General features: G+C 27.7%; 4 protein-coding genes across 5 annotated transcripts; 1 reads left to right on the forward strand and 3 right to left on the reverse strand.

Moving 5' to 3' along the window:
* Positions 1 to 510: 510 nt before the first annotated feature.
* On the reverse strand, positions 511 to 4,533 carry LOC122637246 (serine/threonine-protein kinase PLK4). The gene is made up of 11 exons (XM_043829243.1): positions 4,317 to 4,533; positions 4,080 to 4,175; positions 3,752 to 3,965; positions 3,426 to 3,538; positions 3,253 to 3,345; positions 2,846 to 3,133; positions 2,191 to 2,751; positions 1,787 to 2,092; positions 1,419 to 1,694; positions 1,156 to 1,338; positions 511 to 1,070 (listed from the first exon to the last, which is right to left on the reverse strand). Exons 1-11 carry the CDS (start codon positions 4,344 to 4,346, stop codon positions 900 to 902), a joined length of 2,331 nt encoding a protein of 776 aa, XP_043685178.1. The 5' UTR covers positions 4,347 to 4,533; the 3' UTR covers positions 511 to 899.
* A 469-nt stretch (positions 4,534 to 5,002) lies between these two features.
* LOC122637247 (probable serine/threonine-protein kinase ndrD) lies at positions 5,003 to 10,533 on the reverse strand. The gene is made up of 5 exons (XM_043829244.1): positions 9,588 to 10,533; positions 9,053 to 9,377; positions 6,340 to 6,591; positions 5,801 to 6,054; positions 5,003 to 5,605 (listed from the first exon to the last, which is right to left on the reverse strand). The coding sequence occupies exons 1-5, from the start codon at positions 10,474 to 10,476 to the stop codon at positions 5,400 to 5,402; spliced, it is 1,926 nt and encodes a 641-aa protein (XP_043685179.1). The 5' UTR covers positions 10,477 to 10,533; the 3' UTR covers positions 5,003 to 5,399.
* A 1,580-nt stretch (positions 10,534 to 12,113) lies between these two features.
* LOC122637249 (protein ILRUN) lies at positions 12,114 to 14,628 on the forward strand. 2 transcript variants are annotated; one of them, XM_043829247.1, is made up of 3 exons: positions 12,114 to 12,502; positions 12,963 to 13,340; positions 13,445 to 14,628. In XM_043829247.1, the coding sequence occupies exons 1-3, from the start codon at positions 12,345 to 12,347 to the stop codon at positions 13,470 to 13,472; spliced, it is 564 nt and encodes a 187-aa protein (XP_043685182.1). In that variant the 5' UTR covers positions 12,114 to 12,344; the 3' UTR covers positions 13,473 to 14,628. The 2 variants fall into 2 exon arrangements, with proteins under 2 accessions (XP_043685182.1, XP_043685181.1); XM_043829246.1 differs by having other exon boundaries at positions 12,119 to 12,502; positions 12,963 to 13,312.
* A 551-nt stretch (positions 14,629 to 15,179) lies between these two features.
* On the reverse strand, positions 15,180 to 17,310 carry LOC122637248 (thymidylate synthase). The gene is made up of 4 exons (XM_043829245.1): positions 16,949 to 17,310; positions 16,088 to 16,351; positions 15,683 to 15,945; positions 15,180 to 15,571 (listed from the first exon to the last, which is right to left on the reverse strand). The coding sequence occupies exons 1-4, from the start codon at positions 17,142 to 17,144 to the stop codon at positions 15,362 to 15,364; spliced, it is 933 nt and encodes a 310-aa protein (XP_043685180.1). The 5' UTR covers positions 17,145 to 17,310; the 3' UTR covers positions 15,180 to 15,361.
* Positions 17,311 to 17,652: the final 342 nt, after the last annotated feature.

A 17,652-nucleotide genomic window follows, 5' to 3' on the forward strand; every position in this document is an offset into this window, starting at 1 on the left:
ATATTTTTTTATTAACATTTATGAATCAATAAAAATGAACGATTAACGATAGAAATGAATATATATGGAGTTAATTCATCGATGATTTAATGTATTTATGTAAACAATTTATCAATGATTATATTTTCTATATAATTAGATTCAAGTGTTTAATTGATCTGTAAAGTAATTTATCAATAATTAAAAATATATCTACGATATCATTAATCATTGAAACTATTTAAAAATCATCAACCAGTTTTATTCCATATAGAATATATTTATTCATTTCGCTTATCTCATTTTGATATTAATTTATAAAAAATAGTTAATAAAAAAAACCAAATAAAAAGAACCATATAGGAGAAAGAAAAACGAATATTTCACCTGAATATTTTCAACGTAAGCAAGTGAAATGAATTCCTAAGAATAATAATAATAATAATAATGATCATTGTGAGAAAAAAATTATATACATATATAATATGCACGAATGCGTTTAGGTGAAGTTAAAAAAAAGATGTCGTTAGAATTAAGAAGAAGAAGAAGAAAAAAAAAGAAAGAAAGTAATCATTAGAACTAAAACCATCTTTTCTCTACGATGTGTTCACAACGATATTCATTTATACACATCGATCGGTTTGATATAATTTTATTATGTAATATATAAAAAACATTATTCTACAATTTCTTAAGTGTTTTAATTAAAATATAATTCTAATAAGATTACAAAGAAAAAAAAAAAAAAAAAACAAAAAAAAAAAAAAAAGATAGCGACATCCCTTTATATCTCTCCACCTCATCATTTTTTTTTTCTTTTTAATTTTTAGCTAACTTAATGTTACTATACAAAATATATCTACTCACTCTCTCTTTCTCTCTTTTCTCTTATATATATATATATATTTAAAAATTGTAAATTATCTTAAATTTTTGTGCTTCGGTTGCACAAGATGTTTAATAATCCTTGGGACATCTCTTAACTTTTCTTTTACCACATACGGTACTTCCAAATTTTGTTGACACTTTTGACTATATTTGAAGATCTTACCGTTACTTGTTTCATACTTAATACCACCTTGCGTTATTACCTATAATCGTATTTAAGAAACATTATTAAAAAGAAAGGACAAAGGAATCGTGTTAAAAGATTTTTTTAAATAAATAAGCCTTTACGGTTAAAGAGGATCCATCCTTGTAATCTATTTTAATATCTCCTGACGGTAATTGTATAGCGACACCAATTCCTGGTATTGTTACTTTTTCTATGTCACAATTTATACTATAAACAGAATTCATTTTTCTCGATCTTGATGTTGTCGTTGACACAGCCGAATAAATAGCATCGAACGATGGCATCTGAAAATTTAGAATTATAAATTAAGTTTTGTTAATTAAATATTTTTTTTTTTTTATCATTTTAAATATTTTTTACTAACAACCGGTGTACTATTAGTGGTATGCGAAACATTTTCTTTGCCTCTCAAACAAGGTGCATCATTCAAGGCCGAACAAGGCCTACGTCCAATTATTACAGGAAAGTGTGGATGACCAGTTGCCGATTCTAAAGATTGTAAAGTAGATTCTAATAGCAAACAACGTTTGTAGCTGTCCGAGTAATGTTCATAGAATTCATCCAAATGTGAAGGAAATTCACCTTCGACATATGTATTATCTTCTTCTGTAATCTTTACAGCTCCATCGACACGTATAACCTTACAATAGTAAGATTAGAAATAAAATTTTTAAGTCGGATAAAAATTTGCCAATAATGTATATGAAACAAAAAACATTTTACTTTGCGTACCTTCAAACCATTATAAAAGTGTACTTCGCAATCAGGATGCGGACCATTCTCCATAAACAAACACTTAGCACGTTGAGTATATAACGTCACTTTTGGAGTTTTAGCTCTGACAAGTTTGACAAAACGAGAAGCATATATATATTTCTTATGATGACGCGGTGGTAAATTTTCATATGAATAAATACTATCAGCACCATAACTTGGTAATGGTGGAGGTTGCGAACCAATTTCTAATAGAGAAACTGGTTTATAAAGTATCACTCTTAAACCATCACCGGAAATTCTACATACATCATTAATTTTTTCCTAAAAAGAAAAACAAAGAAATATTATTCGTTTAATTTGAACACTTTTAAAGAAAGAGAAAGAGAGAAAGAGTTATAATTAATGTAAAATAAACATACTACTCCATTTTTTCGTTTAGTAAATTCTATACAAACTTCACCATTATCAAGAATAGTGAGTATCGCTGTTTTTGTTCTATGTCTTGTCGGTTGTAATCGTTCAGTATTTAAAGGTGATACTTGTAGTTTGGTTACTTCTTCGCTACCTTCAACATTCCATAAACGTTCATTACTTTTTTCCTTTCGTTTTTGTTTCTCCATTTTCTGTTTCCTATTTTCATGACATGATTCACAATTGCTTTGTTGAACATTTTGAGAAAACATTCTACTTGATTGAGGCGGTGATATATCATAAAGTATGGAATCCGTTTTTGGAAAATAATCTGTGAACTGTTTTTTTTGTAATGAATGCATTTTTGTAATTGGTTCAGACAAAGCTTTACTTCTTGCACTGAACATAAGTCCAAATCCATCAGATATCATGGGGTTTGTAGATATGCGTTCTTCTGAACGAGAACGTATCCTAGCTTGGCTATAAGAAGATAATGTTCTACCCACTCCAGAATCAATCATACCTTCTCCTAATAATTCTCTATCTATACCGATTTTCTCATGTCTTCCCTATTCATAGAAAAAATTTTTTGTTAATATCTTATTCTTAACCTAATAAAATTAATTTTTTTTTTTTTTTAAATAAATAGAAACTTTTACTAACACTTATACTACATGTTTGACTTGTTTTCAAACTTGTTATAAATGGATGTTTTGGGACATCTCTTAAATGAATCCTTTCCTTTGGATTTTTCTTCAATAATTTATCTATAAGATCTTTAGCATTTTTAGATAAATTGGCTGGCATAACATAATCAGCCATTGCCACTCGTGTCAAAGTACTCTTTACAGCATCCGTGTCAAATGGAGGTTTACCTACCAAAAGAGTATATAACATACAACCTAAACTCCAAACATCTGCTGCCAAACCATGTGATGATCTAGTTGCAACCTTGAAATAAATTTGATAAATTTATTTTTCATATATTATATATTATAGTATATAATATATTATATACTATATATATATATAAAATATATTTATATAATTATAATTTTTATTGAAATTACTTCTGGTGATATATAATTAGGTGTACCGCACATAGTCAAATGTTTCTCATCCGGTCTTTTTAATTGCGTTGCTAATCCAAAATCAGCAATTTTCTATAAAATTTCAATTAACGTTATATTTCGATATATTACATAAGAAAACAAGAAATTTATTTTAATATTTTCGTACGTACCACTTGCATATTCTTGGTTAATAGCAAATTTGATAATGATATGTCTCTATGAAGTATCAAATGAAAATGTAGAAATAACAGACCTTGTACGACCTGTGCAATGATACTTCCAGCTTAAATAATAAACACATAAATTATTAATAAGAAACGTTTCTAATATTTATACTCATTATTGATATTTATACTCATTATTAATATTCATTATCAAATATACTTGAAGCTTTACATTTGTTTTAAAGGTGTTATGTCATATATTACCTAACTCTGTTAAAGAATGAAACTCTTCTTAAGATAAATAAAAAGAAAAAACAAAAATTGACATTTACCTTCTTGTTCGGATAACACATGAGAATCCTGCATTTTTAAGTAACGTTGAAGTTCGCCATTGTGACATAATTCTAAGACCATGTAAACATAGTTATTATTCTCGAAGAATGTATATACTTCTAGAATAGCTGGATGTTTTAAACGAGAGTGAATCGCTACTTCTTGAAAAACTCTGTTTAACATACCAGCAGCTTGCATTGAATTCTTGTCGATCTATAAAATCAAATTATAAAGCTATACTATAACTCATAAAGATTTCAAAGTGACAAGTATCTCAATTTTGTAAGATTTCATTTAATCCATGTTCAACGAATGAAAACTATTTACCATTTTTATAGCCACTTCCATTCCATTGCGTAAACATTTTGCTCTGTAAACACTAGCAAAACCACCTTTCCCAAGTAAATTTAAAACTTCGTAGTCCTACAGACGAAGGAAAGAAAAAAAATAAAATAAAAGAAACTCTCGAAACTTTTTAAACTTTACTATAACGAAAATATAAACTTAAAAAAAAAGGGAGAGAGAGAGAAAGAAAGAGAAAGAGAGAAAATTCAAAAAGTTAACCTCGATTTGTTCGCCGAAATCACCCGGCATTTTTTATAGCCCTGCATAAAAATAAACAGGTCGTCGTCAACTTTAATACCTTCGTATATTATGTATTTAGTTTTTATATAAAATATAAGCGCAATATAAATAACTCAGCCAAAACTTGGAATTATAATTTGTAAACAATAAATCCATGATGCCCCCACCAGTCTTTTACAACTGACACGTATGGCTACGACAGAGGCGCGCTCTGACGGATCAATTTTTTATCAAATTTACGTAACATCTATGCAGCCATGTAGCGTCCAAACAAAAAATAAGTAACAAACGAAATAGACGGGTAAGCAGATGGCGCTGTACGATTAATTTCAAATGACATTCCGTTATCAATATCGTAAATTAGATTAAAAAGAAACAAAAAAAAAAAAAAGAAGAAAGGAAAAAACATAATTTTCTACAAAACGATAAGGTAAATTAAAAAATTAAAAAAAAAAAACTATCTATAAAAATAATAACGAAATATATATATATAACTAATTATACATACATATATATAAATAAATCATTAATTTTCAATATTATTATTCCACAATCGTAAATATTATATTTTTTTCTTGGCTAATGGCAAAAAGAAAAAAAACGTTTTACACACATTAAGGATCTAATAAAATGATAATGATGATAATAATAATATATATCCTGTAGTTATATAAATGATAATATTTTCTTATTTTTAACACATAGGTATATATATATATATATTAAGATCCAGATATAAGATCTCAAAAGGCAAGAGATATGACATTTTTCATTTCGGACGTAATGACGTGTCGGTAAAGCAGATGTCGGTAATGGACATCGTAAAAACTATATTATAATTCCCTTATCAAATCAATTAATCTTTTTTTCCTTTTTTTTTTTTTCATTTTTTTCTTATTTTTTTCTTTTTTTTTTCTTTTTTTCCTCATTTTCGCATACTTTTTATGTTACACTGTGACTCGTACAATCGCTGGTAATTGTTATATTTTCGCATACTTGAATGTCCTGTATTTGTAACTCGTCTATCAAAATCACGTGTAATTCGTTATTGTTGTCCGTGTGTCAAGCAGATTGCAATTGGGACGGCGATGACAATTCGTAGAATTGAAAATTTAATTCCTCCCCGAACAAATTCTCGGGTGATATTATTTCGGATTCTACCATGTTTAAACCTAAACCCGTTGAGCCCATATCGGTTACCAGAAAACCTTCGCTTATCAGTCCACATTCCTCGGCTACTACTTCCTTCGAAATTGGATTTAAAAAGTCTAAAATAAAAAGATAAAAAACAAATTAAATGAATAAAGAATATACGGCAGAAAAGAAAGAAGAAAATACAAATGAAAAACGAGAAAAAAACGAGAAGGAAAATTTTTGTTTATATTTTATATTAATTAATAAAGAAAAAAAAAGAAAAAAGAAAAAAGAACAAATAAACGAGCGAACAAGCAAACATAACGTACCGCTTTCTTTTATAGTGCAATCAAAATTAGTTGTTTGTGTTGTATTTTGTTGTTGTGTTCCTTGACACGTACCATTGGACACCATCATTGGTACCAAATATTGTACCTCAACTTCTTTTTTGATACCACTTAATATTTGTTCCGCACAATGTTCCAATGTCGTAGAATTAACGATATCGTCGGTATCCTCTTCGGAAGATTGACGTGTAATACTTGCTGTAGCAGCCTCTATTTCGTCTAATAAACCTATTTCACTGGAATATCCATGCAATAATATAATTTAAACAATTTTTTTACACTATACAAATTTTTTTTACATAAACGAATTTTTTTTTTTACGTAAATGATAATGTTCTATTATATAACATTTTTCTTTAATATATATTTATTTAATATATATTAAATTTTATTATATAAATAACATTTTTCTTTAATATATATTTATATAAATAATTATATATGTATAATAATGGCTTTTAATCAACTAATTATTTATATATACATATATATATATATATATATATATATAAATTATTTACCTGTTGGTAGTATCATGTCGTCGAGAATTGCCATAATCAACGTCCTTTATGATCGATCGTGATAATGATTTTGTCGGATCAGTTGTAATGATTTGATGTGGTCTGGTATCACTACGATTGGCTATAGCCCATAAATGCCCAGCACCATGTGGGGCTTTAGATCCTTTTCGAAAATGTGGATTTATCGAAAGATTATGTCTCACAGAATTTTTCCAACGATCGTCATTACTTTTGTAATAAGGAAAGTGTTCCCTGAAATGAAAATAAAAAAGAAAAAAGAAATAAAAAGAGAAATAAAACAAAAATAAATAAGAAAAATATATATATAAAGAAAAAATATATGTATATATATATGTGTGTGTGTGTGTGTGTGTGTGTGTGATTAATTTCTCTTTCTCTCTCTCTCTCTCTCTCTCTCTCTCTCTCTCTCTCTCTCTCTCTCTCTCTCTCTCTCTCTCTCTCTCTCTCTCTCTCTCTCTCTCTCTCTCTTTTATATATCTTTTTATTTTATTTTTATTTATTTATTTATTTATTTATTCCGTTTTTTTATTCAATCCTTTATACGAGAAATCGAATCGTTCGAAAGTAATTTTAATGTTCAACTCGTTCGATTATTCAATATCAAAAAAATAATTTACTTTTCCTGTCACTCATTTCTTGATATAAAATTTGAAGTATACATAGGGTGGGTCAAAAGTTATTGAATGATTTTAAGATTCAATTACTCTTTCTCGTGACCTTTTCGAGGTTTCGATTCTTTCTTTCGGATTAAATTAAGTAAAACTACAAGTCTCGCTTAACTTAAAACTTTTGGCCCGTCCCTCTTTCCTCACCCCTATAATTTATCGAGATCACGATCATTTTTTATATTTCAATTTTACATTGATTGTTAATATTATTATTATTATTATTATTATTATTATTATTATTATTATTATTATTATTATTATTATTGTTATTATCATTATTAATTTTGAAATTTAATTATATACAAAATTGAGCAAAATTTATAGAAATTGTTAATAAGAAATGTAATTAAAAATTTTGAAACTTAATAAAAGAATTATTAATGCGAGTAATGAAATATATTGTAAAAATTGTAAAAAATCGAAATATATTCGAAAAATATCTAAAAAAAAAAAAAAAAAAGAAAAGAAACAAAAACAAAAAAAAAAGGAGGAAAAAGATAGAAATTTATAATCTTCCATTTCCTAAAATAAAGATATTCGAAAAAGAAGGAACGATTATCAAAAAAATTATTAACTGCAAGTATAACGTATATATTGATAAGAAAAGAAAAGAAGAAATTCCAAAAGAAAAAAAAGAAAAAGATTTATCCCCTTTGAAAAAAGATGATTCCTCGACAATAACGATTATATAATAAATCCAATCGTAGAAACCAAACCATTGTCTTTGCTTGAACAAAATATTGGTTACGAAAAAAAAAAAAAAAAAAAAAAAGAAATAGAACGAAAGAAAGAATGAAAGAAAAAGGAAGAAAGAGAAAAGAAAAAATTCAAAAGAAAAAAAAAATTACTATAATCTCGCATTATATGTATACATACGTACACACATACATATATACATACATACATACATACATACATACATACAAACATATATATATATATTTCTTCGTTATTTCACAATTTTCTCGAAGAAACTTATGCGATCGAAGAGGTGAAAGTATAGAAACGGTAAATCGTGTTCGCATTCGCGTTAGAGCCGCAATGCACGAGGAAGAGTAGGAGTGAGGGTGAGGGTAAGGGTGAGGGTGAGGGTAAGAGTGAGGGTGAGAACGAGGGTGAGGGTGAAAGGAGTTCGTACCAGGATGTGCAAAGCAACAACTGGTTAGTGGTACCAATGGGTACCATCTAAGAACCCAGCGAACCTTCGTCAACGGTAACCCTCTCTCTCTCTCTCTCTCTCTCTCTCTCTCTCTCTCTCTTGCTCTTGCTCTTGCTCTTACTCTCTCTCTCTCTCTTTGAACTCATCGACGTTGTTTCGAACGTCCCCTAAATTCAGACTTTTTCTATTTCTTTTTTCTCTTCTTATTACTTCTCCGTTCAAATCGTGGAAAAAATAAATCGACGAGCATAATCGTCTATAGTATCCCATTTACATATCATTATGGTTTTTATTATTATTATTATTATTGTTGTTATTATTATTATTGTTTGTTGTTGTTGTTATTACGATGAACGATGAGGATAATGAAATGGAATTAAAACATTGAATCGATTTCGAATCGATCTTGAATTTTCTTTTTTTTTTTTTTTACGATTGAATTTGAAAACGAAATTTAGAAAAAAAGTACGTACGTATGTATGTATGTATGTATGTATGTATGTATGTATGTATTTTTCTTCTTTTTTTTTTCTCTTTTTCTTTTTTTACTTACGAACAAAAATTGAAAGCCTTAATACTTTTTTTCAAGCTCTTTCTCGAAATAATGTAATGTAGAAATATAAAATTTTTGTTTAACTTAATACTATATTATTCAGTATATTATTATTATTATTTATAATTTTGTAAAATAATTATCTAATTAGATTTTAAATCTAAAAGGTTGATCTGCGAAAATAATCTGTTGATTTAATTTTTCTTTATTTTATAAATTAAATTAATTATAAAATTATATTATATATATATATACATATATATATATAATATATTATATATATATATATATTTCTTTCTTTTTTTTACTTACGAAATCCATTGATAAATCGCTGAAACGGTAAGTTCTCCTCTCTCTTGCAGCGCGTGTTCGATTAATTCGGTATAAGTGAACGGTGGCTTTTTTGGACAATTATTATTATTATTATTACTGTTGTTGTTATTGTTGTTGTTGTTATTGTTGTTATTAGTAGATGAAAAATCTTGATGATGATTATTAGTGTCCGAATTAACGTAAGAAGATTTCTGATTAGTAATCGTTGAATTATCTTGATTATTGTTATATAATTTTTTAGAATCTATCGTATAGATCATTGATCCATTACCACGATGATTATTATTTCCTTTACTTTTATTTCCTGATAAATAAAAATGACAAAATAATTTCTTTTCTTTCCTTTCCTTCTTTTTTTCTTCTATATTCAACAAAATACTCATATATATATATTTATATATATATATGAGTATTTTGTAATAATATTTTATAAATATTATAATACATACATATAAATAAATTGTTTAAATAAATAAATATATATATATAAAACATATATTGCAAAGATATTTACCGGAATAATTATCCTTCAGATCTATCCCATTGTTATATATTTTATCGTCAGCAGCAGCTTCGATGAAAGGATCTAATTTAAAATCCAACAACCATGAAAGATTACCATTTTCCTCTTGATCATCGAATTGATGATACTGCTGTTGTTGTTGTTGTTGTGGTTGTTGTGGTTGTTGTTGTTGATTATCATTATTATTCGTTAAAGATTGTATAGAATTTTGTTGAGATTTTATTTTATTATTCGATGTAGGTAAAGTGATCAACGATTGATGATGATGATGGTGATGATGATGGTGATGATTTTCGGGTTCCCATAAACCATTACGTATTACTTGTTGATAATTATTTTGTGTATCGTCGATGGTACGTAAATCGGTATAAATTATATCGGAATTAGCGTGTCCTTCCAACGAAATCGATGACGATAATGACGACGATGAAGATAACGATGACGATGATGACGATGAAGGTGACGATATTGTTGTCGTACAATTGTTTGTCAATTCTGTTACTTGTTCCTGTATACGTTGACTTTCCAAATCGGATAACGTCGTCCAAGAATAATTGGTACCGTCTACAACTAATACCTTCAAACGCGTTACGGATGAGGAACGTTCGTCGTTATTATTATCCTGACTGATCGTTGAATTGTTTGTAGTAAAAAATGACGTATTATTATCGTCCGAAATAAGATCGTTCGACATTATCAATTCTATCGGTGTTTCTAATTCTTGCAAATAACGTTTTCTACCGTTTTGCCATAATTCCTCGCAAAAACTATTTACATCTAGATCCTCGTAGATCTTTCTTTTCGACGATCTACCACCTTGGCCATTTACGATCGTATCGTGATTCGAAACGTTACCGTTGTTCGACGATGGTCCTATCATTTTTCTTTGAAAATATTTTTTTTTTCTTTTTCTTTTTTTTTTTTTTTCTTATTCTTCTTTTTTTTTCCCACGAAAAGAGATAGATAGATAGATAGATAGATGAGAGAGAGAGAGAGAGAGAGAGAGAGAGAGAGAGAGAGAGAGAGAGAGAGAGAGAGAGAGAGAGAGAAAGAGTGACAGTAAATATATCTCAAAATCGAGATCGATCTTTTAGAATTTTACTTTTCCTTTTTTTTTCTCCTTCCTTTTTTGATTTTTTAATATCTTTTGAAAATCGCTTTATCGAGTTATCGTATTGAAAATGTATAAATTTCGAAGAAATCACTATAATCCCATTACTTTTCGTGTTGCGTCTGGGTTGCAATGATCGAAAAAAATTCTCCGATATATTTCATCACTTTTCTTTCCTTTTTTCTTTACTCTTTTTTCTTCTCTTTTTTTTACACGCGAATGTCCATTTTGTATATCGACTTTGATCGTAGCAATGCGCACGTTTACACGTAAACACACATACACACGCACATAAACACAAACGCGCTTCCTCGTATATTCGGGAAAATGTTACTTTTTCTTTACTTTTTTATTTGACTTGATCTCACTCTATTTCTCGATGATATATGTATATATATATATTTTTTTCTTTTTCTTTCGAAAAGCTCTCACGAACGAAATTATTAAGAGAAATTTATTTTCTACGAACGTATACGATTGTATTTCAAAACACGATCGTTTTCTTCTCTCTATGAAGTTAACGTTAAAACCATGACAAGACTCTATAACGAACGAACGTGATCGCGAGTTGACGCGCGACAGACGTTTGTTTTGTATTTCGATTGTTCCGCGGTACGTATGACTCCCATATGCGCGCGTATCCTATCGACTGCGTTACTAACGCGCATGCGCTGAATCGATTAAGTCGCTACCGCGCAAGCGTTAATCTCGATTGCTTAATAACGCGCATGCGCTGAAAGCTCTGCGTCAATTTACGACATTAAAACCCCGCGAATAATTAAATTTATCCTTACGAAATAATTATATAAACAATTCATCTCTATTTATATATAGATATATATATGTATATGTATTATTGTAATTTATCATTAAGAAAGATAACTTTTTTCTTTCTTCTTCTTTTTTATCTGTTCGTTTTAAATGACGTAACAATTTATTGTTACAAATATGATTAGATAGAATGTTAAATTTTGATTAAAAATTAGCAACATTGAAATTTATATTGAACGATATCGACACGAGAATGGTTTTTTTTTCCCCTCCACTGAAAATTGATAGATTTTTTTTTTTTTTTTTTTTTAGTACGTAAAACGTACGCGTATGACGGGACAGTGTTATTAAGGGAGGAGGGGATTGACTTAGCGTCGATAAAAACGATTTTCTACGCGAGCGAATCTTGTATTAAACGTAAGGAAAATTCCATGATTTTTTTTTTTCCGCAATTACGAATAACACATAACGTCACGCTTATTGGTTTAGTGATTTTTAGATGGTATATAATCTCGAAAAATAATACTTTTCCTTTAGACTGTACAATAGTTTCGTATATACGTACGTATACACATACATATATATATATATGTATATAACTATGTATGTATACTTAAAGGGAGAGATATACTCTCCCGATTCGTTTCTAATTCTGGAACGGAATGTACCACGAGTGCATGCACTTACATACAACGGAACGTCATAATCTCGAAGAATGACATTTAAAATTTGTAGTTAAATCAACGAGAAGTGAATACGTTATTTAGAAGAATTTTTTTTTTTTTTTTTTAAACAAATAGATTTTATTTTATCACCGTGGTTAATCATTTTTGCATGGATCTTAATACGAAAGAAGGGAAGACGATATGAACGTGGACAACGACGTGGATCAACATTTGTTACACCAGTTTAGCTGTTTGGGTACCACAGATAAAGATGATTTAGTTAAACAGCTACAAAGATTGCTAGCTGGTAGCCAATTAAACGAGGCAACCGCTGCGTTTTTCTTGGATATGAATAATTGGTAATATGTCTTTTCTGTTAATAATATAGGTTAACTTTTGAATTAAACTTATATACGTTACATTGACATAACCTTTTAATACTCTGTTTACCAATGTCAATGGTTTCTTTTTTTTTCGTTTCTATTTCTTTTTTCTTTTTTCTATTTCTTGTTTTTTCCCCTCTCATTTGACAACAACTATCTTTTCCTTTCTTCTGTTCAAATTTTTTTTCTTTTCTCTCTCTCTCTCTCTCTCTCTTTTTTTTCTTTTTCTCTCTTTTTTTTTTTTTTTGAGGAAACTTCAAAGAATGACTTTCAATTGTATGTATTTGTATGCTTTCTTTTTTTACATACGTATATTATTTTGCATGTATGTAATATTTAATAGAAGTTTGATATCATTCGAAAAAGAATTGATATGATCTTCGGTTGAAATAATAATATGTACGTTGAATGTAATATATTTTTTGTTTTCTTTCAGGAATTTACAAGCGGCGATATGTAGTTACTTCGATTTTGAGTCACCTTTTAAATTTCCTTGCATGACGCTAGTGTGCGACAGTACTATAGGTGAGGGAGAATCTGTTCCGCCTAATACAAAGTTTCAAAAGTCATGGCGAGTTCAAAATAGTGGTACAGAAGCTTGGCCAAGTGGCGTTTGCTTACAACATACGGCAGGAACACAAATGGGCGATTGTATGAGAGTGTCCGTTCCATCCTTAGCTCCTAAAGAAACGATAGAGTTAAGTGTCACTTTGACAAGTCCTGCGCATTTGGGTGTTTACCAAAGCAAATGGAGGATGATGACACCTACTGGCTCTTACTTTGGTGGTAAAAAACAATATCGTGTGATAATAATGTATATTATATAACTGATTTCATAGATATATTTTTAATATATACGTATACTTTTATGTATGTATATTATTGATTACATTTATTGTCTCTTTGTTATTTTTTCAGACAATATCTGGGTGATCATAACTGTTAGTGAATGTGGGACATTGGCAGTAACGCAACAGCTACATCAATTAAGTACTTCACAGTCTAATGATGTTCAGATGTGGTAGCCTTTGACACATAAAAATTGTCTGCAAACATTTTTGCGACTTATCCTCCATATTTTCAAAGCGCTCCGCTTTATTCCTAGTTTTCTTTAAAATACTTCTTTGTTATATAATCTCTTTTCATTTATCAATAATACTTTTATTTTCTTATTAACATGAACGAAATGAATAATTACTATATTTATTCGGGTAACTGAAATTTTTATGTTTAATCTTAAGCCATAATCCGTATTTGGCTATTTGAAAATTGTTGGATTAATATGAGGTTTTTATTTCTTTTTTTCTTTTATCTTTTGTTTTATTAATTTTTATTTTTACTTTTATTTTTATTTTCTTTTTTGTTTGTTCGTTTTGTTATCGAAAGAGAAGTAATATTAAAAGGAAATAAGAGGCCCCGTATAAAATGTGTATATTATAAATCATGGAAAAAAAAAAAAAAGAAAAAAAAATACACTTGTTAAACGTCGCATTCTGAAATGTATGACATGATGTATAAAAATTAATATATTTTATATCATACATAGAGATTTAATATTTTATTAATATTTTATAATTGCTATAAATAATTAAAGAAAGAAAAAAAAAGGAAAACAAAGAAATATAAGAGAGAAAAGAAAGTTTCCTTAAGATTTTAATTTTTGAAAGAAGTTGATACGACTACTTGTCATATGCATATATATATATATATAAAAATACACATAATTTTCTTTTATTTTTTTTTTTAAATAATAATTTGCCGTAATTGCTATCATGTCATAAACCAACAATGTTCAAATATAATTCGTTTGAACTTTTAATAATAAGTAGTATTTATAATCGGCTCTATATTCAGTTTCGACTCGTATTCAATTAAGGAAGTTTGAAATATCAGTTATCCGCATATTTTTAGTAATCGATATTTTCCATTACAGATTTGAGGACAAAAAAGAAAAAAAAAAAAGGATAAAAAAAGAAAAAAAAATGTGTCTTAAAAAAAATCTTAATAGCATTGAGGTATGTTCGATAATACATGTGACTTGCACTATATATATTATTAAATAAGTGATACGTGTCTTAAAAATGTATTTATATGAAAATTCAGCTACGCATCTCTTTTTGCCTTTTATAGAAATAATTTTAATTTCTCTATATATGGGGATATATATATACATATACATATATATATATATATATATATATATATATATAATGTTTCCCTATATATCACTTTATACAGAGACCGATTGAGATATTACATTATGATAATACTATAAACAAGTCACGTTATTGTGTTTTAGAGTTGGGAACTGCTTATAGTAAGTCTTTTTATATAATAATCCACACACGTAAATACAAACACATACACAAATATACATATGCTTGTCTGCAGCCCATGCTAGAATTATTGTTTATTATATCTTTGTTGATTATATATTCATAAGGGGACAGACTCGCACATGGATAATATATATATATATATATATATATATATATATATATATATATACTTACACACACATATATATATATATAGATATATATATATATATAAAATGCTATCAAAGAATATACTTTCTAAGGTACAGGTTTATTAGAAATATAACTTTTATTAGAAAAAAAATATAATAAAGTGTAATACTTATTAGAAAAGTCACAAACACAAGATACATTTACTCTATATTTACCAGACCAAAAGTATATATAAAATAATATACTGTCTGTCAAACAAAATTTCTTAGAAAAAGTTCTTATTTTTATACTTGTACCTGAAATCTCTAATAGGAAAAAAAAAAAAAAAAAAAAAAAGAAAGGAAAAAAGAAAAGAAAGAAAAAATCATACTGCCATTTGCATATTAATTTTTGGATGTGGCTCGTAATTGATTAACTCAAAATTATCAATCGTAAAGTCATCTATATCCTTAATATCACCGATAATTTTTAATGTTGGAAATGGCTTCGGTGTACGTTTTATTTGTTCTTTAAGTGCCGGTATATGGTCTACGTATACGTGACAATCACCCATTGTGTGTATGAATTCACCTGGCTGTTAAGAGAGAAAGAGAGAGAGAGAAAGAAATCATTTATCATTATTGTGTATATATATATATATATATATATATGCACTTTGCAATTATGATCATGAGATGAAATATACCTTCAAATTTGTAATATGAGCCACCATGTAAGTTAATAGAGAATACGATGCTATATTGAATGGTACGCCAAGACCCATATCAGCGCTTCTTTGATAAAGTTGACACGACAACATTCCATTGTGTATATAAAATTGTACGAGACAATGACACGGTGGTAAAGCCATTTTTGGGATATCAACTGGATTCCATGCTGTCATTATTATTCTTCTATCATTCGGTGAGTGTTTTATTTTGTCAATGACTTTCCTCAATTGATCAATACCTAAATTTCCACATTAATTATTTTAACGCATTAGAAAGTTAAGAAATTAATTATAATATATATATATAAACGATATATATATATATATATATATATATATATATATTTATATGAACATTTAATTGGTCTAACTAAAACGTGCCTTGTCCTTTATAATTTGTATGCATATTTTTGTATTCCGCGCCATAATGTCTCCATTGGAATCCATATACAGGGCCTAAATCACCTTCTTCTCTCTCCGTAAGACCACAAGAATCGAGATAAGCACGAGAAGCATTGGCATCCCAAATATGAACTCCTTTATCTGCCAATTCTTTCACATTAGTTGATCCTTTAATAAACCATAACAATTCTTCTACGATACCGCGCCAAAAGACTCGTTTTGTAGTCAATAATGGAAATATTCCTATTATGAACAACAGACAAAAATTATTAGGAAAAGCTTTTCTTTTTTTCTCCTTTCGAACTATATTCATCGCACAAATAAATAAAAGATCACAAAGATATGTGTATGTCTGTATATATATATATATATATATATATATATATATATATATACATATACATATAAAAAGTTTCTGAGTTATAACAAAATAAGTTAATAATAATATAAATGGAGTAACATCTCGATACCTGTTACGCATGATGTATAAATGAAATGAAACCGAATATGGATGCTTCTGAATGAATTTGAATAAAAATATTATTAATAAAACCTAACGATATATATCAATAATCATGTATATATATATATATATATTATATGTATCATGTATATATATATATATATATATATATATATATTATATATATCATGTATATATATATATATATATATATATATATATTATTACTCATCATTTTTTGTAGATAATTTTTATAAGAAAAATCATAAAAATTTCTAATATTTACATATATATATAAAAAAAAAAAAAGAATCAAATTTTATATCCCTTATATTTTTTTTTATAATTGTCATTGAAAAACGTCAAAAGGGACATACCATCCTGTAAATTGAAACGCATGTGCGTTCCAAAAATCGAATAAGTACCAACTCCAGTTCTATCATTTTTCTTCGCTCCGGTTTTAATTATTTTCTCAATTAAATTCAAATATTGATATTCGTCATGGTCATGTTCTTCGGATATTTTGAAATTGTTGAATTCCTCTGTTATTTCATCATTCTTTTCTTGAGACATAATGTAACTTTTACTTAATAACCTTAACGGACATTCTCGCACTTACTCGATAATCGTAGAGGATGTTTGAATAACAAAATTTCCCAGATCTGTCTTCAAAAATTTTATTATTAAAATTAAATATTTATTAAAGTATTATTAGAAATTATACTAATCTAACGATATCGTGTGATCGATGCGCGCGCGCACGTCTATATAATTTAATTTGCAAATATAAAATATTTATTCGAATCTTATTTTTGAAATATTAAAAAATGTATATAACGTACGGAAAGAAAAGTAACATTATTTTTAATAATCTTAAACGATTAACGAAATAAAAAGATTTCAATATTTCAATTAAATATAATTATACTGAGCTTTATAATCGAACAAATTTCTATTAACTAACTTGTTGAGAAAGACAAAGATTTAAATGAAACAAAAAGAAAAATATCAATTCAAATTTGCCGCTAACTTGGATGGCGCTGTAATCGTCGAATAAGCGAACAATCTATGGCCTAAAGAT

The sequence above is a fragment of the Vespula pensylvanica genome, chromosome 25 (genome assembly GCF_014466175.1).
Source record: "Vespula pensylvanica isolate Volc-1 chromosome 25, ASM1446617v1, whole genome shotgun sequence".
NCBI lineage: Eukaryota > Metazoa > Arthropoda > Insecta > Hymenoptera > Vespidae > Vespula > Vespula pensylvanica.